Consider the following 25,687-nt stretch of genomic DNA (forward strand, 5'->3'; position numbering starts at 1 on the left):
TGTTAATTTCTTTTGCTGTTCTCTGTATTTTCCGAATTCTTTGTATTGAGCCTGCAGTAACAGTGTGAATAAGGCAGTGTCTGTCTATGGGGATAATATAGTGTCAGTGCACCTGAAAGAAACCATTTCTTATTTGGAAGAGAAACCATGGTTTGAAATCTTCCAACTCAGCATTTTGTAAAGCTTCTTCCGTTTCCGAGGCATAAAGACAAGTCCGTGGGTCACGCAGTGAAGTCTCAGACAGGTGCAGGGGGCGGGGTCTGAGGCCTGGGTACTGTGTCCCTAGTTCTGAGAACTTCTTCCAGGAGCAGTGTCCAGGGCTGTGTGACCACTGACCACTTCTCCTTGCCCAACAGCAGATAATGAAGAGACTGATAAAGCGGTATGTCCTGAAAGCGCAAGTGGACAAGGAGAACGATGAGGTGAACGAAGGTAAGCCCCGAGCAGCCCGTCCTCCGAGACGGAGGCCGGGGAGCCTCCACAGCAGGGCGCGGCCTGGGCTCCCCCAAGATGGACAGGACAGTCTCCCGTTGCCCCTCCAACATGCCACCTTCCAAGCGAACAGCATCTAGATGCTGTGCAGAGCAGTCTCCCCTCTTCAGGGTGCCCAAGATTCTTGGCCCCTGGAGATGGCCGACCTCCTGACCCGCGGTCCCCTATGGTGTCTGCTCCATTTCCAGTGAGTTCACACGAGACTCAACATTTTCCAGTGATGCAAGCAGAGGAGCAACGGGGGCCCCTCAGATGGACCCCTCACTCTCCAGGAGGCCTCTGTCTTATCTGGAAACAAATCTCAAATCCATTTGCCTTGCCTGAAGTTCCTGTCGTGAACTTCACTGTGCCCACTGGCTTCCTGCCTAAGCATGTCTCCTTCTCAGGGCGCATCCTGGGCACGGCCTTAGAGCTGGGGGCGGATCCAAAGCACAGGCCTAGAGTTGGAAAAAATAAACCTGGGGAAAAAGTTTCCTGAAAACAGAAAGTGTCTCTTCCCCCAAGACATGCATGGATCTGTGGACGGGGGAGAGAGGAGAAAGGCTGGCCTTGGCATCGCTGTGGCCGGTGGAGCCTTTACCTGATCCATCTGAGATCCCTGCCAGTCGGGGCCATTCCAGAGGTTCATGTGTGCAGAAAAGAAGTCTGTGAATATGTGACTGAGAACCAGCAACTAGGGGCTGACCTAGACAGTGTCAGGGAGAAAGAAGTGGGATGGGTGTTTGGTTTGGAAGGCAGAAACCTGCTCGGCTGTGTCATGGCCACCCCTGGAAGACAGAACTGGAGCAAAGTGGGAGGAGCTTGACGGGCATAAGAGCTTCAGAAACAAGTAGCATTTATCAAGCGCTTGCCCAAAGGAGGAAAATCAATGAGATTGAGTTTTGGACAAAATTCTTATAAGAAAGTTGATAACAGAGCTCATGCAGGGTCTTAGATGAAGTAACTTTTCATCTAATAAATGACAAACTAAATGCAGCGCTGATGTGTAGTCTCTGCGTACCAGGAAGGGTAGGGTAGGAGCGAGAAGCAGGGCGGTCCACCATGGTACCCAATGACGTGAGGAAATTCTCGTGGGCTGTGGATGTAGTTCAGGGGTAGAGCATGCGCTTAGCACACATAAGGCCCTAGGTCTGGTTCCCAGTACCACAGAAAAGCAAAAGCAAACAAAACACAAAAAGCTCCAGAGTGCTTTTATTAAGTCCCTCGGAGCCTGTCATCTTCAAGACATCCAAATCGCCATCTCCCTCTGCTCAGAGTGCCACCAGGCAGAATCGCGGCACAGCCGACATCCTCCTATCCTCCCCAGAGAACAGAGGCTGCCCATGGCCAGTGGCATGGTGTCGGAACCCCTCACCCCACCTCTGCCCCAAGCTCACCTGTTCCCTGGCTCCAAGCTCATGACCTTTGTCTGCCCTAATAAATAGCCCCTTCCACTCATTCCCTTCCCCTTCCCACTCTGATTTCTAATTTGCTTATTTATGGGAGCATTAGGCCCTTAGATAGAGTGATTCTTTTTAGTGAAGGTCAGTTTTGCGTGGGTTCCCCTTGATGCTGGAAATGGGAGAGATGACCAATGGGTGTGGACCTGAGGTCTGTGGGCAGAGGGAGGAGGGCAGATGAAGAGAGCAGCTCTGTAGTCAGGTAACCAAGAAGACCCTGCATTAAAAGCTGGGGTGGAGCTTGCTCAGCATGCAGAGGCCCAGGGTCGGATCCGGCACAATAAAACAAACAGAAAATGTTGGGTTCAGCCGCAGGACCATGCCTGGGCTTCAGCCCTGCAGACATAGCTGGAGTGTTCTTATAGCTTTGAGCAAAGGTCAGTGTGTTTGTGAAGACAGATATTTCTTAAACCTTGGGAGACTTTAGGAAGCAAATGTATTCAAGTCATATGAGTTTTATTTTGTTCTTTTCTAAATTCAAAGAGAATCACCAATTTTATATATATTTTTTTAACACAAATACTTACAGGTGAATTAAAAGAAATCAAGCAAGACATCTCTAGCCTTCGGTATGAGCTTTTGGAGGACAAGAGCCAAGCGACCGAGGAGCTGGCCATTCTGATCCACAAACTCAGCGAGAAGCTGAGTCCCAGTGTGCTGAGGTGTGAATGACGGCGGCTGGAGCCTTGGGGTGCACCGCAGCACAGACTTGGCAATAACGCTTCTAAGTGTGAAATACTTGAAAAACTGGTGTACGTTTTTAGTAGCAACTACCTTTATCATGTGACTCTTCAAAGGTTAGGGTTGAGGATTTTGCTGTTTTATCACATGAAAACGCATTTCATTGTCTGCCTTGACATTACAAACAACAATATATCATTGTATTTAAAGGCCCAATATTACTACATTACTGACAATTTTGTTCATTTTAGAGTATACTCTGTTTTTGCACTGCCTGTTTGCCTCCAGGAGATTGTAAACTCCTTGGAGACAGGACTATGTCTTATTCATCTTTGTGTCTCCAGCACCTAGTACAGTGCCTGGTACATAGTAGGTGCTCAATAAATGTTGAAGCCAAGTGAACTGAACTGCCAATAAAATACAAATAAAAATTCATCACTGTGTAGCATACCTCCCCATGTCCAACTGCTCAAGAGTTTGAATTTTTTAAAATAGAAATGGAAGAAATTTTACAATCAGCTATGACCTAGTGAGAACTATGACCTATTTTCTTAGAATTTTAGGCATTGTTGATAATCCTAGGACCGATGAGCCCTGAGTGAGAATTTAACAATGAGGTTGGTTAATAGAAGACACATTACAGATTTAAGTTTCATCGGATTGTCCCAAACAACACATTAAAGATTTTTCTAAAATAGATGACGTTTGCTTTCTGTTGTGGACTCTGACTCATTGTTTGTGAGTAATGTGAATTTAGTCGATGGGAAGCGAGTTTTTTTTCAAGTTTGGGGGCAGATGGGTTTGTTATTTGATGATGACCGTCTCATTTCTACATCCGATGCCTCAGTGCTATATACGATTCCAACACCTGACTTTGGGTCTTGCCCACTTGTTGCATTCTGGGCTTCGGCGGTCAGCTGATGGGAAGGGGTGGGAGCCACTAGGCCTGGAAAGATAGTGCCAGGCACTACGTGGTGGCCTCCCGGGGGGCAGCTCTGTTGTCATTGGCATCTCCCATGATTGACATCCTTTTCTTATGAAAGGACTTCAGTTCTTCCTACCTGACCTAGATTGTGAGGGACCTTGCTGGACGTCCTGCACAGCTGAGCTGAGTGCTGGTAATGTCCACCGTGCACGTGACTCTGATAGGAAAGGGGATGTCAGCCATGGGCTCTGGGGTCTCTTCACAGACTGCAAAACACTCGATTTTTGTCACCAGCTAGGTGTAAATCTCCAATAGAGTGACTTCAGCACCCTGAGTTCCTCACCCGGATGCGCTCAAGCTTCTCGGGGACACCAATTGTGATCACAGCTCAGAGAGTTTGACACCGGATGCTCTCCTCATCCCTGTCACCCAGGAGGGCTGTCTAGAGACCAAGTCAGCATTCGGGGCTGGGGTGTGACTCAGTGGTACAGTGCTTGCCTGGCAGACAGGAGGCCCTGGGTTCAGCACCTAGCACTGCCAAAAAAAAAAAAAAAAGTAAATGAGACCACATAAAGCTCTTTAAAGACTGCTTCTCTACTTCTTAATTTCTACTTGGGGGAGTTAAGAAAAGGACCTTGTATATTTTTTGCTACCTTTGTAGACTATTTCATTAACTTTTGTTTTATGCTAATAGCATAATAGTATTTGTATGCTATTAATATTTTATGCTAATTTATGCTAATAGTACTTGTCTCAAACATTTTTCCATTTTAGAATAAAAATTTTAAAAAGCAAAAAAATTTAAAAATATTTTCGAATTTTATGTGTTTTATGTCACTCCTCAGAACTGAATGAAATAGTGGATTTTTCCTTTGTTGTATGTTAGTATGTTACTGTGAATTAAAACAGCAGTGATACGTAGTTTCTACAAGAGATACTTCAGTGTTTTCATATTGTCTAGGATCCCAAGGTGGAGGTTTTGCTTATGGCGTACTCAGTAATGTTCCTAACTGAGCTTTGAAAAAAAGCTGAATGAGGGGCTGGGATGGGGCTCAAGCGGTAGCGTGCTCGCCTGGCACGTCCGGGGCGCTGGGTTCGATCCTCAGCACCACGTAAAATAAAATTAAGTTGTTATAAAATTAAGATGTTATGTCCACCGAAAACTAAAAATAGATATTAAAAATATTAAAAAAAAAAAAAAGAAAAGAAAAAAAGCTGAATGAAGAAGTGTCAGATTCAGCTGGGACTTGGCCCTTGGGATCTGGAGATCAGAGGTTTGAGGACAAAACCCAGGTCGTCCACACCATGTGCACAAAGTCTGTGGGTTTTCCTTCCTTCCTTCCTTCCTTCCTTCCTTCCTTCCTTCCTTCCTTCCTTCCTTCCTTCCTTCCCTCCCTCCCTCCCTCCCTCCCTCCCTCCCTTCCTTCCTTCCTTCCTTCCTTTCTTCCCTCCCTCCCTCCCTCCCTCCCTTCCTCCCTTCCTCCCTCCTTCCCTCCCTCCCTCCCTTCCTCCCTCCTTCCCTCCCTCTCTCCCTCCCTTCCTCCCTCCTTCCCTCCCTCCCTCCCTTCCTCCCTCCTTCCCTTCCTCCCTCCTTCCCTCCCTCTCTCCCTCCCTCCCTCCCTTCCCTTCTTCCCTCCCTCCTTCCCTTCCTTCCTTCCCTCCCTCCCTCCCTTCCTCCCTTTCGTTCTCTTTCTTTCTCTCTTTCTTTTTTTGGTCCAGTCCTCCCATAACTATAGGCTCCTAACACAGATTTGTGTGGGTGTGGTTTTCTATACTTGTATGAAGAGGTACAGCATTGTTTTAGATTTCATTTCTTCCCTTCCTCAGAGTTTTTGAGACGTTGAGAAAGCAGAGGTGATAACAGGTGGAGTGGACACTGTGGGTGGCATTGGTGCCCCATCCTGGAGCCTGGGCCAGGGCACCCTGGGACCCCTCCACAGTCTCTGGGACTGCCTGACGGTGGCCAGGACTCTCCACAGGTTCCAGAACTCCTTGACAGTTCTGAGGACGCTCCACGGGTCCTCGTCACTGCCCAGCCCTCAGTCCTAGGAAACAGCCCTGCCTGCTCCTGGTCCTCCCCACAGCCAAGGATTGCCTGGGGCCGGCCCCTTGGATGACAGTGGGTGGCCTTCGGGTGGCCTTCTCCCTCCAGCAGAGCTCCTGGGGTCAGGCTGGAGCAGACCCACCCAGCACTTGTCCCCCCCCTGCCTTTCCTGGCCCTTCCCCTTCCCCTTCCCTTAGAGCTTCGCTGTGTGTCCGGTGCCCAGCCTGGGAGGTCTTCATCAAGGGATTTTAGGATTTGCTTTTTCTAGTTCTGTGAAGAACGTTGCTGATATTTTAGGGGAATCACATTGGATCTATACATCACTTTGGGTAATACGCACATTTTAACGATGTAAATCCATCCAGTTCTGAACACGAGAGGTCTTCCCACTTTTTGTGTCTTTTCGGTTTCTCACATCAGTGTTTTCACATCACTAATTCAGTTTAGTCACAGGAATTTTATTATTTTTGCAGCTATTATGAATAGAATCGTGTTCACGACTTCTTTTTCAGCAAGTTTATTATTGGTGTATAAAAATTCTTCTGATTTTTGTATGCTGATTTCGTACACTGCGACTTTACTGGATTCATTTGTTAGTTCTAAACATCGGCTGCTGGAGTCTGGTTTTTGTGGATAGAATCCTATCACCTCCTGAGATCCTCCTCGGTGCCTTTCCTTTCTCTTCCTGATGGCTCTGCCACTGCTTCCTGACATCCTGAACAGGGGGCGGGGGCGGGGGGTGCTTATCCTTGCTTCGTTCTAGACCTCAGCTCTCTCCCTTCAGGGTGGTGTTGGCTGTGGGTTTCTCAGACGCGAACTTCATCTTGTGGAGTTATTTATGTTCTTCCCCAAGTAATTTGTTCAGAGTTTTTTCATGAAGAGATGTTGAGTTTTATCAAATGCTTCCCTGCATCTATCAAATGATCATGATTTTTGTTCTTCATTCTGTTGATTACACCTATTACATTTATTGCATTGCATTGCATCCCTGGGGGTGGGAGGAACCACTTAAATATGGTAAATTGTGTGTGTGTGTGTGTGTGTGTGTATGCGTGGGCGCGCTTTGGTACCGGAAACTTCTCATTCCGTCTAAGGTTTCAAATGTGGGGCTCGTGAGGATCCCTAATGCTCCTGATGACCTGACGTTGTCTGTGGTTATCAGTGTGCTCACCTCCATTTCTCATCTCGGATTTTATTTATTTATGTCTTCTCTCTTTGTGTCTTTCTTTGAAAAACAAAACAAAACAAAACAAAACAGTGATGACAAGGGAAGCCCCCAAACACAGCACGTGAATCAGCTCAAGAGAAAACATTTGTGACTCAGTTGCTAGGTGAACTTTTCTTTTTTTTTATGGAAGGCTATTTTTAATTTAAATCATGACTATTCAGACTCAATATTGGTGTACATTTTCTTGCGAATTTAGCAAAGGAGCTTCTCAGTTCTAAGGAAACAACTGACATTTGTTGTCAACGCTTAAAATTCAAGCTTTGAAGAACTGGGGGAATTGTGTTTCACAATATTCCAATGCTCCAAGATTTCTGATGAGATCCACAGTGATCAATAGGATTTGGAGGGATTGTTATATAATGAAATCACATTTCGTATTGGAACTAAGTTTCTTTTTTTTTAACTAAATTTTCAAACACTACCACTTGTTGACTTTGCACCACATTTTCTTATGTACATAAACAAAAACAACATACCTAGCCAAAGCAATCCCTAGCAAGAAGAGTGAAGCAGGAGGCATCATAATACCAGACATTAAACTGCACTACAGAGCCACAGTAACAAAAATGGCAGGGAACTGGCACAAAAACGAACACGTAGACCAATGGTACAGAAGAGAAGATACAGAGACAAACTCACGTAAATACACTTATCTCATACTAGACAAAGGTGCCAAAAACATTCACTGGAGAAAAGATAGCCTATTCAATAAATGGCGCTGGGAAATCAAACCCCTGTCTCTCACCCTGCACAAAACTCAACTCAAGGTGATCAAAGACTTAGGCACTAGACCAGAGACCCTGCACCTAATAGAAGAAAAAGCAGGCCCAAATCTTCATCATGCCAGTTTAGGACCTGACTTCCTTAACTAGACTCCTAAAGTTCAAGAAGTAAAATCAAGAATCAATAAATGGGATGGATTTTTAAAAAGTTTCTGCTCAGCAAAGGAAACAATAATGTGAAGACAGAGCTTACAGAATGGGAGAAAATTGTTAACCACATGCACTTCAGATAGAACATTAATCTCCAGGATATATAAAGAACTCAAAAAAACTTAACACCAACAAACCAAATAATTCAATCTGTAAATGGGCTAAGGAACTGAGTAGACACTTCACAGAAGAAGAAATAAACAAGTGATCAATAAACATATGAAAAAAATGTTCATCATCTCTAGAAACTAGAGAAGTGCAAATCAAAACTACTCTTAAGATTTCATCACACCCCAATCAGAACGGCAATTATCAAGAATATAAACAACAATAAATGTTGGTGAGAATGTGAGGGAAAAGGTACATTCATACATTGCTGGTGGGAATGCAAATTAGGGCAATCATTATGGAAAGCATTACAATGATTCCTCAGAAAACTTGGCATGGAACCACCACTTGATCAGCTATTCCATTCCTCAATTTATACCCAAAGGACTTAAAATCAGCATATTACAGTGATGCAGCCACATCAATGTATATAGCTGATCAATTCACAATAGCTAAACTATGAAATGAATCTAGGTGCCCTTCAACAGATGAATGGATTTTTAAAATGTGATGGTTTATATATATATATATATATATATATATATATGATGGAATATTACTCAGGCTTAAAGAAAAAAGACATTATGGCATTTGCCAATAAGTAGATGGAGCTGGAGAATATCATGCTAAGCAAAATAAGTGAATGCCCCCAAACCAAAAGCCGAATGTTTTCTCTGATACGCTGATGCTAATTCACAATAGAGGGAGGCTAGGGACCAATAGAGGTACTTCAGATTATGTAAAGGAGAATGAAGGGAGAAGAGGGGTATGGGGGTAGGAAGGACAGTAGAATGAATCTGACATATTTTCCTAGGTACATATATGATTACACGACCCGTGTGATTCTACATCATATACAACCAGATGTATGAAAAATTATATATAATATAATTATATATTATTATATATGATGTATCAAAGTGCATTCCATTGTCATGTATAACCAATTAAAACAAAATTATTAATATTGTTTAGTAATATTACATACCAAAAACAATAATAAAATTTGCATGTTTGGGTTTGCAAAAACAAAAAACAAAACAAAACAACCCCAATAGATTGATTACAAAAGCAGACCTGGGACTCCTGCCATCTACTATTATCTTGGAGAGAGTTGGTAAACATTTTTAAAATTTTGAAAAATCAGTTATTTTTATTAAGATTCTTATGCAATGGGGTTTTAGAAGTGCATTAATTAAAAGCATTTTCAGTTCTAATGTTCAATACAACAAATACCAATATAAATTCATGCAAACAAAAGGTCCTTCCAAGAGTTTTGCAAACTCATTGCAAAGCCAAACGTATGAGGACGGCTGCTGAATGCCAACCCCTAAAACGGAGATCCTAACCCTGGCTCGGCGCTTTCCTCCTCAGAGTGCAAGAGCTCAGCATCCTCGCGCCCTCCCGGGCACTTTCTACGCCCAGCTGAGCGCCCTGGGCGGGAGCTCTGCGTCTCTGGTCTCCCTGGAAACCGCCCGCCCGCCCCTCGGGGGGACCCCGTGCTTTATTCCCCTCGTTCTGATTGGAGCAGGCTGCCGGCGGGAGGGGGGTGGCACCGCCCCTCGCGCGAGCGCACTGACGTCACGCCGCCGCCGCCGCCCCGCGCCGAGCTGCCGAGTCCCTGGCGGAGCTGAGCCCGGGGTGGTACCGCTGAGGCGCGGCGGCCTGTGGGGCCCTCGAGGCTGCGGTCGGAGTCCCTGCCCCCCCCCGCAGCCGGCATGGATCTGGTTTTAAACCGGGCGGATTATTCACAGGTAAACCCGAGGGTGGGGCGGGCGCCGTGCGGCGAGCCGGGCCGGGTCTTCCCGCCGCGGTTCCCGGGGGCCCGGCTGGGAGCCTGCGCGTGCCCCCTGGGGCGACGGGGCGCGCCCCGCGGTCGTCGGGCTGCTCTTGTGTCCCGCGGGGCCTGGGGCGGCGGTGCGGTGCGGTGCTGTGCGGTCGTCGGGCTGCTCTGGTGTCCCGCGGGGCCTGGGGCGGCGGTGCGGTGCGGTGCGGTCCTCGGGCTGCTCTGGTGTCCCGCGGGGCCTGGGGCGGCGGTGCGGTGCTCGGACTGCTCTGGTGTCCCGCGGGGCCTGGGGCGGCGGTGCGGTGCGGTGCTGTGCGGTGGTCGGGCTGCTCTGGTGTCCCGCGGGGCCTGGGGCGGCGGTGCGGTGCGGTGCTGTGCGGTGGTCGGGCTGCTCTGGTGTCCCGCGGGGCCTGGGGCGCGGTGCGGTGCGGTGCTGTGCGGTCGTCGGGCTGCTCTGGTGTCCCGCGGGGCCTGGGGTGCGGTGCGGTGCGGTGCTGTGCGGTCGTCGGGCTGCTCTGGTGTCCGGCGGGGCCTGGGGCGGCGGTGCGGTGCGGTGCTGTGCGGTAGTCGGGCTGCTCTGGTGTCCCACGGGGCCTGGGGCGGCGGTGCGGTGCGGTGCTCGGGCTGCTCTGGTGTCCCGCGGGGCCTGGGGCGGCGGTGCGGTGCGGTGCGGTCGTCGGGCTGCCCCCGGTGCCTGTGTGTGCGGCCTGGGGAGACGGTGTGCGCCACGCAGTGTGGCCCTCGGGCTGCTTCAGTGTCCCGCGGGGCCTGGGGCGACGGTGCGCGCCCCGCTGTGCCAGAGGTGCACCCCCAGGACTCGCCCTTGCAGTTCTCCCTGGCTGAAGCTTCCTGTGCACCTCCAACTCCTGCCTTTCAGCTCTACCAGAGCCTTTTACAGGCATTTACTTCTTAGCAGCCATTGTCCACTACCAGCAACGATAGTCTGTCAGTGAGCAGCTAGTTTATTCTGAGAACTTAGCATGTATACTTAACTTTCATAACACTTTTCAAAGTACGTGATATTATAAATGAGGATTTAGGGTCTCGCCAGCGACCCGCGCTGACAAGATGAGCTGGGTTCAAGGAGCTGGCTGCAACATTAAACTAAGAGAAAGGCCAAGAAATCACTCAACACATGGACATGAGTTTCTCACATCGAAGGTGGGATTGCTCTGTGACTTCAGGGTCAACTTCCACCCTGGATGGCTGGAAAAAGAGAGCATGCACCTGAGACTTCTTTATTTTTATAGAGATGACACACAAAGGACTCTTGATAGAATATTCTACCAAATAAAGCAGGGGATGAGGTTTCAAAGGTGGAGTCTTGCTTCATGATGTCTTGAGGTCAGCAGATTGACATCTTTGCAATTCACACCCATCTCAGGTGCTGTGTGACATCACAGGCCCAGTGAGAGGAGAATTGCACTTGCATCCCACAGCCCAATCAGTGTACAATGCCAGACCTGTCCCCTCATATAGCTACAATGTGTATAGCTCATACACACAACCCATGGATGGCTCATGACATCAGGATAAATAGACTGTTCAATAGCTAAAAATTATGTTGTTATTTGAATAGAAACCTTGTAATCTAGAACTTTCTAGGAAACTTTCTAGTTTCCTTTCTTCCCAGATTCCTTTCATCATAGAATTGTCTTTTCCAAGTTCCCATCTCCTCCTTTTTAGCCATCCTGTTTTAGCTAATGGTCCAAATATTTGCTTAGTGAGTTTCCTTTGGAGTTTTGCTAAGCATTTCCTACTTTAATATCTTTTTTTAAAACCAGGGAATGATTTCAGGGGAGCTTTACTGCTGAGCCACATCCCCACCCCTTTTTATATTTTTATTTTGATATAGGGTCTCACTCAGCTGCTTAGGGCTTTACTAAGTAGCTGAGGCTGGTCTTGAACTTAGGATCCTCCTGTCTCAGCCTTCTAAGTTGCTGGGATCACAGGTGTGTGCCACTGCCCCCCTCCATCTTCTGTATCTGATTATCACACTTGCTGATTTTATCATAGATATTTCCTGAATTGGTCCCACTTTTCATCATCTCCATCACCTCCTCTCATCTTCCTTGCTAAAGTAATTGAAATTGGCTCTTAACTGGATCTGTACGTTCCAGGTTCACCTTCCTCTAAGCCATTCTTTTGTATCACTTGCTAGAAGGATGTTTTAAAAATGCAAATCTTAATAGATTGCTTTAAACTTTAATACTACTCCCTGAAGTGCACAATGGAATAATTTATGCAAATTCTTTCATGATCTGCTTTTTAAACTTCTCTCCTGTTAGTCCTGTCTCTTCCTCTAGCTTTATCCCTCTATTGACAGATCCCTGCTGAGCAAGTTCTGCTCTTTCCATCTTTCCATTTTTCTCTTTTGTAGAATTATTTACATTTTATGAAATAATTTTCACCCTCAGTTAGATTGGATGTTATTATCAGCATGTTTGGTCTTTTATTTTATCATTGTTATGTTTGATACTGGGAATTAAACCTAGGGACACTTTACAACTGGGCTGTTACAGCCTCAGTCCTTTTTATTTTTGTTTTGGGACAGGATCTTGCAAGTTGCAGAGGTTGGCCTCAAGAACTCATGATCCTCCTGCCTCAGCCCCCTGAGTTACTAGGATTGCAGGCATGGACCACCACGCCCAGCATGTTTGGTAATTTAGCAGAACTTTTCTATATTATCTTTCAGTAGCTACAATCTATTTCCAAAGATTTTTAGCCATTTTACAAAAATTCTTCAACATTGTATGAAATTAGAAAAGACTTACTAAAAAACATTTTCACGTAACACAGAAATGTCACATAATTGTTTTTGGCTTGGCTACCTTATGGAATAAATTTTAGTATTTTTGATTGTTTCCTACATTCTGACTTTTGTGACCTGTTTTATTAGAAAATATCAGCTGGGCATGATGGTTAACACTTATAATCCCAACTATGTGGGAGGAGGCAGGCGGATCACAAGTTTAAAACTAGCTTAGAAAATTTAATAAGAACTTATCTTAAAAAATAAAAAGGGCTGGGGTTATTGCTCAGTGGTAAAATTCCTTTGGGCTCAGTCCCCAGTGTGTGGGGAGTTCATTGCTGATTGTGATACTAGGTGTATCAGGAGAGGTGTTGCATCAGAGGAAGGGATGCTCCCCAGGGAGGTCCTCAGCACAGAAGCGGCCACCTCAGCAAGGTGGGTTGTGAAGGGAATTCCCTGAAATTCAGTACTGGACAGTAGAACACCACAGAGGCTGGGAACTTTGGGAACTTCTAACATAAGAAATAATCCATGAGAGACTTAATGGACCCAGAGGCAATGGGGCAAGTTCTTGAGTGAAAAGCAATGAAAATCGCTTGGCCCACAGGCTGGGCGTTCAGCGGGCGGGGGGGTTGGGCTTCTTCAGGTTGGTCCGCTTGCTCACTGAGGCTGCCAGTGGGTGGATGGCAGGGGGAAGAGGTGCTGGAGGGACTTGTTCTTCTCCCGGAGATGGGGCTTCAGCCACGGGGCTTGGGATCTGTTCTGTGGAGGGGACTGGAGTGTCCAGCTTCTTGCTGGCCCTGTGCTGGGGCTGGACTTCCATTTCTGGGCACACATGATTCGGATTCCTACAGCCTCTGGCTGCACACCTTGAATCTGTTTTTGTTCTTTGTATAGTCAGACACAAGTCTGGGCAAGGACAGGTCAAGGCCTCTGAGGCAGCAGCTGCAGGGCAGGGACCAGTCCAGACAAAGCCAGCTTCCATCATTAGCAGATTTAGATCTCCCACTAACCAAAAGAATGACACAGAAAACCCAAATAAAATTAGAGATGAAAAAGGAGATATCACCACAGACACTTCTGAAATTCAGAGAGCCATTAGAAACTATTTTGAAAATTTATACTCCAGTAAACTGGAAAATCTAGAAGATATTGACAGACTGCTAAACATGTGTGACCAGATTTAATCAGGAAGTTATAGAAAACCTAAACATACCAATAGCATGCAATGAAATTGAAACAGCAATTAAAAGCCTTCTAACAAAGAAAGCTGGAAGGGAGAAAACATTCCCAAATACATTCTGTGAAGCCAGTATAACTGATCCAAAACCTGACAAAGGCACATCAAGGAAAAAAAACTACAGACTATTATCCCTGATGAACATAGATGCAAAAATCCTTAATAAAATATTAACAAACCATATTAAAACACATCAAGAAGATAAATGGGTTTAATCCCAGGAATGTAAATTCTTAATAAAATACTAGCAAAGTGCGTTAAAAAAACACATCAAGAAGATATACACCTTGATCAAGTGGGTTTCATCCCAGGGATGTTCAACATATGCAAATCAATTTCACTATGTAAATAGAATTTAGGACAAAAATCATATGATCATCTCAATTGAGGCAGGAAAGGTGTTTGATAAAATTTAGCACCCATTCATGTTAAAATGCTAGAGCAACTGGGAATAGAAGGAACTTACCTCAACACTATAAAGGCTATATATGACAAACCTAAGCCAGAAACAACATACTAAATAGAGAAAAGCTGAAAGCATTTCCTCTAAAATCAGGAACTAGACATGGATGTCCACATTCACCACTTCCATTCAGTGTGGTTCTTGAAACTCTAGCTAGACCAATTAGGCAAGAGAAAGAAATTAAAAGGATAGAAATAGGAAAAGAAGTAGTCCAGTTATCTCTTGCTAATGACATAATCCTATATCTTGAAGACCCAATAAACTCCTACCAGCAGACTTCTAGAGCTAGTAAATGAATTTAACAAAGTAGTAGACTGTAAGACCAACATTCATCAATCGATAGGTTTTTTAATACTCCAATGGTGATTCTGCTAAGAAAGAAATTGGGGAAAATAACAACAACAAAAAAACGAAACCAAATCACCTGGGGATTAATATAACCAAAGAGGTGAACGATCTCTACAATGAAAAGTATAGGACATTAAAGAAAGAAATTGAAGACAACCTTAGAAGATGGAATGATCTTCTGTGTTCTTGGATAGAGAGAATTAATATTGTCAAAATGGCCAACTACCAAAAGCAATGTGTAGATTCAGTGCAGTCTTCATCAAGGTACCAATGACATTCTTCACAGACTAGGAAAAAAGCTGTCCTGAAGTTCATTTGGAAGAAAAAGTGGCCCAAAATAGCCAAAAATAATACTGAGCAAGAAGAATGATATAGGGAGAATCACAATACTGATCTCAAATTGTACCACAGAGTTACAGTAAGAGGAACAGCATGGTACTGGCATTAAAATAGACATGAAGACAATGGAATGGAAGAAACGACATAGAGACAAACCCACATACTTAATAGTCATCTGTTACTTGGCAGAGGTGTCAAAAATATATGTTGGACAGGGTTGGGGTTGTGGCTTAGCAGTAGAGCGCATGCCTAGCATGTGTGAGGTGCTGGGTTTGATCCTCAGCACATAAAAATAAATAAATGAATAAAGGTATTATGTCCAACTAAAAAAATACATATATTTTATATATATATATATATATATATGTTGGAGAAAAGAGTCTTTTTAACGAATGTTGTCAGGAACACTGGATATACATATATAGAAGAAGGAAACTAGGTCCCTATCTTTCATCATGCACAAAAGTCAAAGTGGATCAAAGACTTATGAATTAGATCAGAAACTTTGCAACTGCTGGAAGAAAACACAGGGTTCAACATTCCATCCTCTTGGTGCAGGTACCAGCTTCTTTAACAAGACTCCAAAGCTCAAGAATGAAAAAGTCAGTAAGTAGAATGTCATTCAACTAAAAGAGTTTTGCATAGCAAAATCAGGGAGTAAGAGTAAAAAAATTGCCTACAGAGTGGAAGAAAGTCTTTACCAGCTAGTCCCCTGACAGAGGATTGATTAAAAGCCCAAATATATAAAGAACTCAAAAAATTCAATGCCAAAACCTCAAATAACCCAATCAATAAATGAGCAAAAGAACATAACATTTCTCAAAAGAATAAAACACAAATGGCCAACAAATATATGAAAACATGTTCAACATTTCTAGCTATCAGAGAGATTGCAAATCTAAACTATACTAAGATTTCATCTCACTGTAGTCAGAGTGACATATATCAAGAAAACAAATATAAAAAATGCTGGGGCTGGGGTTGTGGCTCAGCTACAGAGCGCTTGCCTAGCACATGCGAGGCACTGGGTTTGATCCTCAGCACCACATAAAAATAAAGAAAGGTGGGGCTGGGTTGTGGCTCAGTGGTAGAGCACTTGCTTAATGTGCGAGGCCCTGGGTTTGATTCTCAGCACCTCATATAAATAAGTAAAATAAAGGTTCATTGAAAACTAAAAACATATGTTAAAAAAAGAAAGGTATTTGAAAAAAGAGTTAAAAATGCTGGCAAATTTAACACGATCACACTGTGCATGTATAATATGCCACCTTTTGTGTACCATATTGTTGGTTGCACATTGACTGCAAATTAGTGCAACTACTCTAGAAAGCAGTGTGGAGATTTTTTGAAAAACTAGGAATGGAACCACCATACAGCCCAGTTATCCCACTGCTTGTTATTTTTCCTAAAGTACTAAAATCAGTCTCTGTGACTAAAAGACCTGACAAGAACAGTTAGAGGCGGAAACGTTTACCTGAGGCCTCATGGTTTCAGAGCTCTCAGTTCATGGATGGCTGACTCCATTCCCTGGGGCTCCAGGTAAGTGGCAGGGGAAAGGGCACAGGTCATCACATCAGGAAGCAGAGAGAGAGAGAGAGAGAAGGACTCTACCCACCAAAGGAATGCCCCCAAAGGGACCCCCTCCAGCGACCCACCTCCTCCAGCCACACCATACCTGCCTTCAGGTACCACTCAGTTAATCCCTGTCAGGATTAAATCACTGATTGGTTAAGACGCTCATAACGCAGTCATTTCACCTGTAAGCCTTCTTGCACGATCTCACACATGAGCCTTTGGAGGACACCTCATATCTAAACTATAACAATAGGGTTACACCACATAAATGTTGATAGCTGCACAATTCACAATAGCCAAGTTACAGAACCAACCAAATGCCCATCAGCAGATGAGTGGATTAAACAAATGTGGTGTACGTCCACAGTGGACTTTTACTCAGCTGTAAAGAAGAATGGAATTATGGCGTTTGCTGGAAAATGGATGGAATGGAAACATCATGCTATGTGCAAGAAGTCTGAAAACCAAGGGTCAAATGTTTTATATATGGAATCTAGAGAAAATAAGGGGGGGAAGGAGAGGGGGATTGGATATAAAAAATATAGGGAAGATCAGTGGAGTAGGAGATGGAGAGGAAGGGAGAAGGGACAGGAAAGGAGAGAAAATGTGGAATGAATTTGACAAAACCATACTGTGCATGTATAAGTATACCACAGGGAATTCCACCTTTAAATGTAGAAAGCATCAACAAAAATAAATGAGTGAAAGATCAGTAGAGTAGGGGAAGGGAGGGAGGACGGTAAAGGGGAGAACAGAGACTGAAATGGGGTACATCACATTCCATGCATGTTTGACTTTGTCGAAATGAACCCAACTTCCATGTATAACTATAATGCTCTAAAAAAAAAAAGGCATCATTCATTTCAGATAAAAAGAAAATTAAGGCTCACTATGATCTGATCTACTCCTTTTAACTTCTGATATAATAACTTCAAATTACAGAGTATCACAAAAACATTGACTAGGCAGCTGGTCTGTTTTCTTAGGTGGGAGTGACCTCGCAGAAGACTATGAAGCTACTTCCTGCGTCAAAACATAGAGCGGCACAGAAGGTACTGTGGACACCTTACTTACCTCTCCTCACCTCCTCTTCCACCAGGGAGTTAGTCTTTTAAAAACAAGTCGTGTTAAAATGAAAATGAATTTCTTTTAATTTGAATGAAGTTTGACTACCAAGGCACATATTTAGACATAGTAATTTTCTTGGACATTTTAAAAATTATTCTGTACATTTAGTAAATAGCATAATAAACTTGTTAAAAACTATATTCCATTTTTCTGGCAATAATTTGTTCTAAGTGTACCAGATTGTGTATATGGAAAAAAATATAAAGCATATCAAAATGTAGAGAAAATTCTTTCCTTAAGCTTTATCATATTTTTAAGTCATTTATTATTTTGACGTTGAACTTTGTATTTAGTTAACACTATTGCTTTTTAATAAAAATAAGGTCTTTGAACCTTTACATGTTTAAATTATGAAGATCTCAAAGAATATTATGTAGGTTGTATCTATCAAAACTTACTGTATTAAAATTAAGTCTAAGAGATGTTAAAAATATTTTTAAAATGTATATGTTTATATAGATAACACATTTTATTGAAAGTATTTTTTCTAAAATAATTTAGAAAGACTAGTGATATGATGTTATATTCTTGCAAATTCTTTAGTCTCAGGCATAAGCAAAGGCTGAGTTCTCATATCTGTTTTTTATATTCAGTCTGTTGTGATATGTTGTTTGATTGAAATATGTGAAGAAAACTCAGCTTGTCCAGATACATAGCTGGAAATGGGAAAGGTATTTAGATAGCATTTTCAGATGATTCTGACTATTCTCTTCCCATTTGATACTACACTTAAACTTGAGGATGTGGTTTCTTAAACATTAGTGCAGTGTAGAATCTGAAACCATTTAATGAACTTTTAATAGTAAAAGGAATGTTAGATTTTTACCATTCTGTTACAGGTGGTTATTGGAGATCATGATGGAGTAGTCCTGTGCTTTGGTATGAAGAAAGGAGAAGCAGTGGTAAGTGTAGCCTTTTTAGATGGGAGAAGTTTTTTAAAAAGACAAATGTACCACTTTTTTTTTTTTTTAAATACTCCTAGGTTAAGAATTTTCTACAGTACAGAGAGTGGAAAGTGGGGTAAGGGAAGGTCTGGCTTGTTCCCAAAGTCCTTGCCAAGTGGTCCATTCACAGTCCCTCCTGCAAACCAGTGGCCTTTCAAGTAAGCAGGAGAGTCTCTTAGAGTGTGCAGGTGTGGGGTCTTATAAAGCAGGTGAGAGTGGAAGTGACTGTGCCCCTTAGCTAGCCCAACCACGGTTTCATTGTCATACTCAAAGGGGACACATGCTCCATCTGAGATGGGAGCTCGGTTACTCACTGTATATTACATGGTATTTAAAAAACAGATGAAGAGAGTTAAAACTCCCAGAAGCACCCCCTCTTCATTGTTCACATAGCCTCCCAGAAATCTCATTTTCTGTGTATGAATCATGACAGGGAGGGGGACTGGTGCAAATAATAAATGGAAAACACGGAAAAAGTCAATGATCAGAAATGTTGTTTTTAGTTAGAAATATGATTAAGGTATTAAAATATTCTTTTCAGTAAATTCTGTAGTTAGTCCTTTACCAAATTTTTAAATAAAGTTGTACAAAGTTCAGGTGAGATTAGTTTCAAAAACATGGTTATGGTATTCGTACCATGTCCATTGAACCTTAGTAAAGAGTTTGCCAAGTGGACTTTCCTGTAGAACCAGTCCTTCTCAAGCTTTATCCTGTACTGGAACCAGCTATGGAATCCTGTTAAAATGCAGATTCTCACTCTGTAGGTCTCCAGTGGGTTTAACAGTCTGCCTTTTTAATGAATTTAGCAATGCTAAAATACTGCTCTGCTATGTGAACACTGCTTTGAGTTGCAAGGATTTAGGAAAAGGTTGGGGGAGCGGTGGGTCTCATGAAAATAGAAGGGAGGTGGAGGGTGAGAGGAGGGAAAAGGAAGGTACCAGGGAATGAAGTTGACCAGATTGTGTGGCACGCATGTACAAATATGTCACAATGAATTCCACTACGTATGATTTCAGTGCTCCAATTGAAAAAGTATCAGGATAAATACGCCAGAGTTTAAGGATTTCTAGCACAAAACCAGAAGACCCACTAAAACAAATAGATTTTTTTTCTAAAAATGTTTCTATATAGTTTCTACAAAAGTTTCTGTAAATTTATAATGTTTTGTAAGTTCAAAATCATAGCAGTTTTTTATGGTAAAGGAAAGAGGTTTACAATACAATAACTTGTATACTTACTATTTGTGAATGATTTTTTCAGGCAGTATTCAAGACCTTACCAGGGCAGAAGATTGCCCGACTGGAGCTGGGAGGGGTTCTTAATACACCTCAGGAGAAAATCTTTATTGCTGCAGGATCTGAGATTAGAGGCTTCACCAAGAGAGGAAAACAGTTCCTCTCTTTTGAAACGAACCTCACTGAGAGCATTAAAGCTATGTATGTTCATTGTACATATCTATTCTCAATGTTTCTAGTAGACGTAGATCATGTGATTAACTGTCAAATCTTAAGTTTTCTGGAAAATAATATTAACTACGTTACAGATGTTCCACTGGAAACCACATTTGCTGTTTAATATTTTTGTTGTTGTTGTTGTTGTTAAAGAGCTTTATTATATAAACACATTCATTTGTTGTTTTTTGGATTTTTGTTTCCTGCACCACTTGGATTGGTTTGAGGACACTCTACTGCTGAGCTGTATCCCCATCCCTTTTTATTTATTGTTATTTTGAGTTGGGGTCTTGATAAGTTGCATAGGCTGACCTTGAATATGTGGTCCTCCTGCTGGCCTCAGGAGTGGTGGGATCACAGGTGTGAGATCCTTCTGCCTTGTCTCTCCAGTGGCCCTGCTCTGGGCATTTCTATTTGAAATACATTTTATTTTTAATTGTACATATTTGTGAGGTACAGAGTGACATTTCATTGCATGTCTATGATGTATAATGATCAGATCATTATATGGTAATAATCAGAGTCAAACAGTAAGGCCATGTCATAATGAAGTGAGGGGCAGTACAGGGTAAGCAGATCACAGGGCGATTTTAGTATTGAAAACTTTTAAAGGGACCATAGGGGTGGAGAAATAGATGAAAGGCCCAAATAAAATTATCTTCTGGATAGTCACATGGTGATAATCTAGAAGTGAAAGATATACATGTTTAGTTTCCCTTTTCTCAAATACTTGGGACCAGATTCCAAAGCTTTTCAGATTTTTCAGATATTTGCAAAGACTATCAGTTTAGCATCCCTTACCTATAAATTTGAAATGCTCCAAGGTCTGAAACTCTTGGAGAATTATGTTAATACAAAGTTTGGGGTTTAGGATTTTCAGTTTGTTTAACCTGCATTCCAATAGCATATATGAAAAATATAAATTTTTATCAAGAAATTTCAGCTCCACCAAGAGAAAACTGTATGTATTCTAAGAATTAGAACATCATTATGATTATTGCCAAAATTTTGTTAAAATAATTTGAAATGAACTTGCTTTTCATTTCTTTATTCCAAATAAAGTTCTAATGGAGACATCTTCCACTGCTTGTCATGTAGTTTACAGTAGATTCACTTTGAGTAGGCTTTTCTGGGCTGTCTAGTGTGGTAGTTAGAAAGCTTAATTCTAGAGGTCAAAGTGCCTGCCTGCTTTGCAGCCCACTCCACTGTCACTGGTTGTGAGTCCGCAGGCTGTCCCCCCCCCCCGCCCCCCTGCCGGGAGCCTTGGTAGTCAGTAATCCCAATTTACAGACCATGAGGGTCGACCAGGACAGTGCTTGACAGGGAATGTCCTACACATTTAGAAACACTTTTCTGGTATTTCTTCACATAGGAATTATCATTTTTGTTTTCAGTTTTTCTGAGCTTAGTTTGTATTGCAAAACCTTAAGCTTTAAGATCTTCATTTTTATCTTACAAAATAAAAAGGTAATATCAAAAAGGCTAGAAATTAAGTGAGGAAATGAAAAAAAGATTGTGTTCTCTAAATCTGTGGTAACTTTTGTTTTTATTTCTGAGAAAAATTCAAGAATTACCTGTGCTTATTTTTTAAATTATGGAGGTCTAAAATTACTATTTTAATGTTCTCAGGCACATATCTGGCTCTGACCTCTTTCTCAGCGCAAGTTACATCTATAATCATTATTGTGACTGCAAAGACCAACATTATTACCTTTCTGCAGACAAAATCAATGATGTCATCTGCCTTCCAGTGGAAAGAGTACCTCAGATTACACCCATCTTGGCCTGCCAGGACAGAGTGCTCAGGGTTCTACAGGTGGCTGTTTGCATTTTTGTGACTTTTCATAATCTAAGTAAATGAACAATTATGAGTATTGTTATAAATATTTTAACAGTCACTACTTTTGTCCTGTATAGAGTTGTATATGAAAATACTTTTTAAATGTAATGGACAAGTCGATTTGTTTAGTTGGGCAAGATTGTGAGACCTTTTGCAAGAGGGCATATGTGGAAGGAAAAGGACACCTTCTCCCCTGCCCCAGTTTCTGACCTGGCCCAGTCGTAGCAGAGAGCTTTTGCGACAGAGAACCTCCAGCAGCATTTCCCCTTCCTTTCCCCATCACTCTCCTCTTCCCCCAGAAATCAAACTAAAGGAAGACGTTAGGTTAGGGAGAGGGTGATATTTGAGTTTACCCAACATTTTGACAGTAGGTAGAATGAAGCAAGTTTGTGGATAAGTAGGTAAGAGAGAGGGAAAATCACTTTGGTGCCCTCACATTTCCAGGGAGATGCTTGATGGCTGACACAGCCTTTCAGGTCATTGCTGTTAGTGACCACTGTGTCTCCTGGAGGTGGTCTCCTGAAAACCCTTGGAGTTACTAGGTAACTGGAAGGTTCGTTGGATCGGTATTTGATAGTAGTTGGTACAGTTAATCCAGGCTTGAGCTCTGAATTCCCTGCTGCCACAGGCAATCTTACCTTTGCAGTTCCACAGCCAGGTGGCTGTTTCTTGGCATCAGCCCTTTGTAGAAGGAAAAATCCAGTGATTCCATACCCCATCAGAGGCAATCAAAGTAATGTCTGGTTCACTCTAGAGGTTCCAAAGCGTTATTTGTCCCCTGGCTTGGACTTCCAAATGTGAGTCATTTGAATAGCCTTTTTTTGGGAGCTGGTGAGTATTCAGTCAGAGATTGCTCTGGCAGAATTCTAGGATTCTGCTTTGCTTAACCAGAAGGAATCCATACTCTTTATTATGCAGACAACCAAGCGTTGTGGACAGTGAGCAGTGGAGCTTCTCCTCTGCCTTGCCCTCTTCCCTTAGGCCCCATCTGTCTTGAGGGCAGTTCATCACCTTAGAGGTGGCTTCTTCAGGGTTTTGTGTATGTCCTTTTGTGTTCATGTAGTTGTGTGTACATATCTAAAGATTGAAAAATGATAAAGATAAGGCATATAGATCTTATATTCTAAATACATATTAAATGTTTTTAACAAATATTATACCGTATTTACTATAATTTTGCAAACTGTTTCCAGTTTACTTATATGGCAAAATTAAAAATGAGAAAAGGACCTAACTTGTTTTCTTACCTAAATATCAGATGATTCTGCCTCTAACTGGAGTGATTTGGGGACTACCAAAAGAAAGGCCGCACTTTTCCTTAGGCAATAACTTTGGGCCTGCTCAAATGTTTGAATGTGCTTGAAGTTAAACCAGTTAACACCAGAAAGGCAGAAGAAATAAACTTGTTCCTAGTGAGTTTTGAAAGGAAAATTTACCATTGTAAGTTTTCTATCAATCAGTATATTCAAAATGAAAAGTGTGACAGTGAAGAATATTTTTGCATATTTTTCTCCTTGGTCTTTGCATTTTATATATATTTTGTTTTCAAATGTGTTAATACATGCAGAGTTGCTAACAAATGGAAGTTGGTGCTGCTGACCTGATTTTTTTCAGCAGTTTTATTTTAGATGTTATCAAGAATATAGATGTTTTCCATGAAACATATGTAGGGATGTGTGTGTGTGTGTGTGTTTGTATGTTTTTCTTTATGTGGTACTGGGGGTTGAACCCAGGAGTGTTCTACCTCTAAGCTACTTCCCCAGCCCTTTTTTAAAAAAAAAAAAATTATTTTTGAGACAGGGTCTTATTAAATTTCCCAGGCTTGCCTTGAACTTGGGATCCTTCTGTCTCAGTCTCCTGAGTAGCTATGATTATAGGCAGGTGGAACCAGGCCCAATTTTATTCTCTATTATTTTAAATTTGTATTCAGTTTCAGTTTCTAAATATAAATTCTTCTCAGGGTTCTGATGTGATGTATGAAATTGAAGTTCCTGGCCCACCTGCTGTCTTAGCACTGCACAATGGAAACGGAGGTAATCAGGGTTCACTTTTCACAATTAACTGTGTTTATAAAATATATTAAGTGAAAATGGGAATTGTAGAAGGAAGATGAACTAAAATTGAGACATTTATCTTCTGATAACTTGCCAGTAACTCACAGTAAGGAGTCATTGAACTTTAATTTTCAGTTTCATCTTAACATTAGATGACGGGGATTAGGAGGTGGACTTCTCTCTCGAGCTACAAAATCCTGTGACTATATAACCATTCTCCCAAATCATTTTCTGCCTTAGGATATTTAAATGAGGTTTTTACATGAAAATACTTTAATTTTAAAGAAATGTCACTAATGTTTCCTCTAATTATAACTAGGCAACTCTGGGGAAGACCTCTTGTTTGGAACGGCAGATGGGAAGCTTGGGCTCATTCAGATCACCACATCCAAGCCAGTGCACAAGTGGGAAGTTGGAAATGAGAGAAAGCGGGGAGGTATGGTGTCAACGTAGCTCAGATCCCGAAATACCCGTAACTGTTAAATTAAAACGGTCATGCAATTTACTGTTTTACTTATTCTGTAAGGGACCGGCGAAAAGTCGGAGGAAGAGACCATCAAGAGACTGCCTCATGCAACAGCAAAAGGGTTTATTTGGAGACTAGCATGCTAGGGCCCAGAGCTCTCTATAGCAAAGAGAGATAGAGCCCTGAGAACCGCTTGAGCAGAGCTTATATACTTTTCTTGGAGAGGGCAGGGAGGGAAGTTCATTGATGGGTCAGGGCGAGTGGGCAGTTTGCCTGCAACCGAGTGAGGGAGTGCATCCTGCAGTTTGGCAGTTGGGGACAGCACATTCTGGGAACAAGATTTCAACAGTGTTTTGTTAAGCATATAGAAAAACAGTGACAAGTACCTATTTTATTAACCTTTCAATTCGTATTATATAGTAGCCCTATGTAATAGGAGAGCCACCTCTGGTTTACATACTGTTTATTCATCAGGTCTCTCACTGTAGGTATAATATTTTTAAAAATAAGAAATGCTAGTAATACTTTGGGAAAATATGCTGTGGTAAAATTCTTTGTTAACTGTCCACGATAGGCAGTTAATGGGACCTGAGAGTGACTGGTACAATGCAAGGGAATGCTGCTGTCTCAGGGGACTCCGTGCCTGACTTGGGAGGTAGGGATGGTTTCTTACACATACAGGATCCTCACACACTTATCCCCTCCACAAGTACTTGTCAGGAGAGACAAGGCCTGGCCTTGTCACATGAAGAAGACACAACAGAGCAGTATGTTAAGAGAGTACTGAGAGAAGGGGAGCTGCTTTTAGACTGCGTGGTCCAAGAAAGTGTCTTAGAAGAGGGTGAATTTGAGCTGAACTCTGAAGAGGAAAAAGGAGGGTGTGGAGATTTGGTGGGGAGAGAGTTTTGCAGGAGGAGAGGTGGACTCAGTTCACCTGTGGAGTAGCAGTGTGGCTGCGTCCACTCACAGGGTGTGATGACCTGGGGGAGGTAGGGTAGGGCTGCTGTCAGTGGAGCCTTGCCTGGAGGTCACAGTGGGGAGTCGCTGGAGAACTGCAGTTGGGGGCGGGATGTGATTGAGTCCCCAGAAGAGACTACACTGCATTGAGAATGGATTGGAGAAGCAGGTTACAGTGGAAACATGGAGACCAGTTATCCTTGTAGCCTAGTCCAGGCTGACTGTAGCTGAAGTGAGAGGAAGACAGTGTCAGCATATATTTGGGGCAGAGCAGATAGGATTTGCTGGTAGATTCAACATGGGGAGTTAGAAGAAGAAAGGAATCCAAGAGATAGCCTAGATTCTCAGCCTGAGTGCTGGGTGGAGGAGGACTGGGGAGGGAGCAGGAGGGTACCCAGGAAGCTGTGGGAAGGAGAATAAAGAGCTGTGTTTGGAGCATGGGAAGTGTCAGGCAGATGTGTACAGGAAGAGGCTGAACTGGACGTGTGGGTCTGG

The 25,687-nt window shown here is 42.8% G+C and overlaps 2 protein-coding genes across 8 annotated transcripts in view; both read left to right on the forward strand.

Moving 5' to 3' along the window:
* Trpc3 (transient receptor potential cation channel subfamily C member 3) overlaps positions 1–3,309 on the forward strand; it is a 114,969-nt gene extending 111,660 nt beyond the window's left edge. For all 4 annotated transcript variants that reach the window (XM_078022158.1, XM_078022156.1, XM_078022157.1 and 1 more), the window contains 2 exons: positions 357–432; positions 2,461–3,309. In XM_078022158.1, the coding sequence (XP_077878284.1) occupies positions 357–432; positions 2,461–2,603 (219 nt within the window). In that variant the 3' untranslated portion in view covers positions 2,604–3,309. The remainder of the gene's footprint in view (positions 1–356; positions 433–2,460) is intronic.
* Positions 3,310–9,426: 6,117 nt separating this feature from the next.
* The window catches only part of Bbs7 (Bardet-Biedl syndrome 7), a 38,056-nt gene continuing 21,795 nt past the window's right edge, over positions 9,427–25,687 (forward strand). The window contains exons 1-8 of one of the 4 annotated variants that reach the window (XM_078022162.1): positions 9,430–9,603; positions 12,190–12,295; positions 17,339–17,404; positions 18,320–18,382; positions 19,685–19,860; positions 21,505–21,691; positions 23,676–23,748; positions 24,089–24,205. In XM_078022162.1, the coding sequence (XP_077878288.1) occupies positions 17,363–17,404; positions 18,320–18,382; positions 19,685–19,860; positions 21,505–21,691; positions 23,676–23,748; positions 24,089–24,205 (658 nt within the window). In that variant the 5' untranslated portion in view covers positions 9,430–9,603; positions 12,190–12,295; positions 17,339–17,362. Of the gene's footprint in view, positions 9,604–12,189; positions 12,296–17,338; positions 17,405–18,319; positions 18,383–19,684; positions 19,861–21,504; positions 21,692–23,675; positions 23,749–24,088; positions 24,206–25,687 lie in introns of all 4 variants that reach the window. The other 3 variants (XM_078022163.1, XM_078022160.1, XM_078022164.1) reach the window with 3 other exon arrangements.

This window comes from Ictidomys tridecemlineatus, chromosome 9 (genome assembly GCF_052094955.1).
Source record: "Ictidomys tridecemlineatus isolate mIctTri1 chromosome 9, mIctTri1.hap1, whole genome shotgun sequence".
Lineage (NCBI taxonomy): Eukaryota > Metazoa > Chordata > Mammalia > Rodentia > Sciuridae > Ictidomys > Ictidomys tridecemlineatus.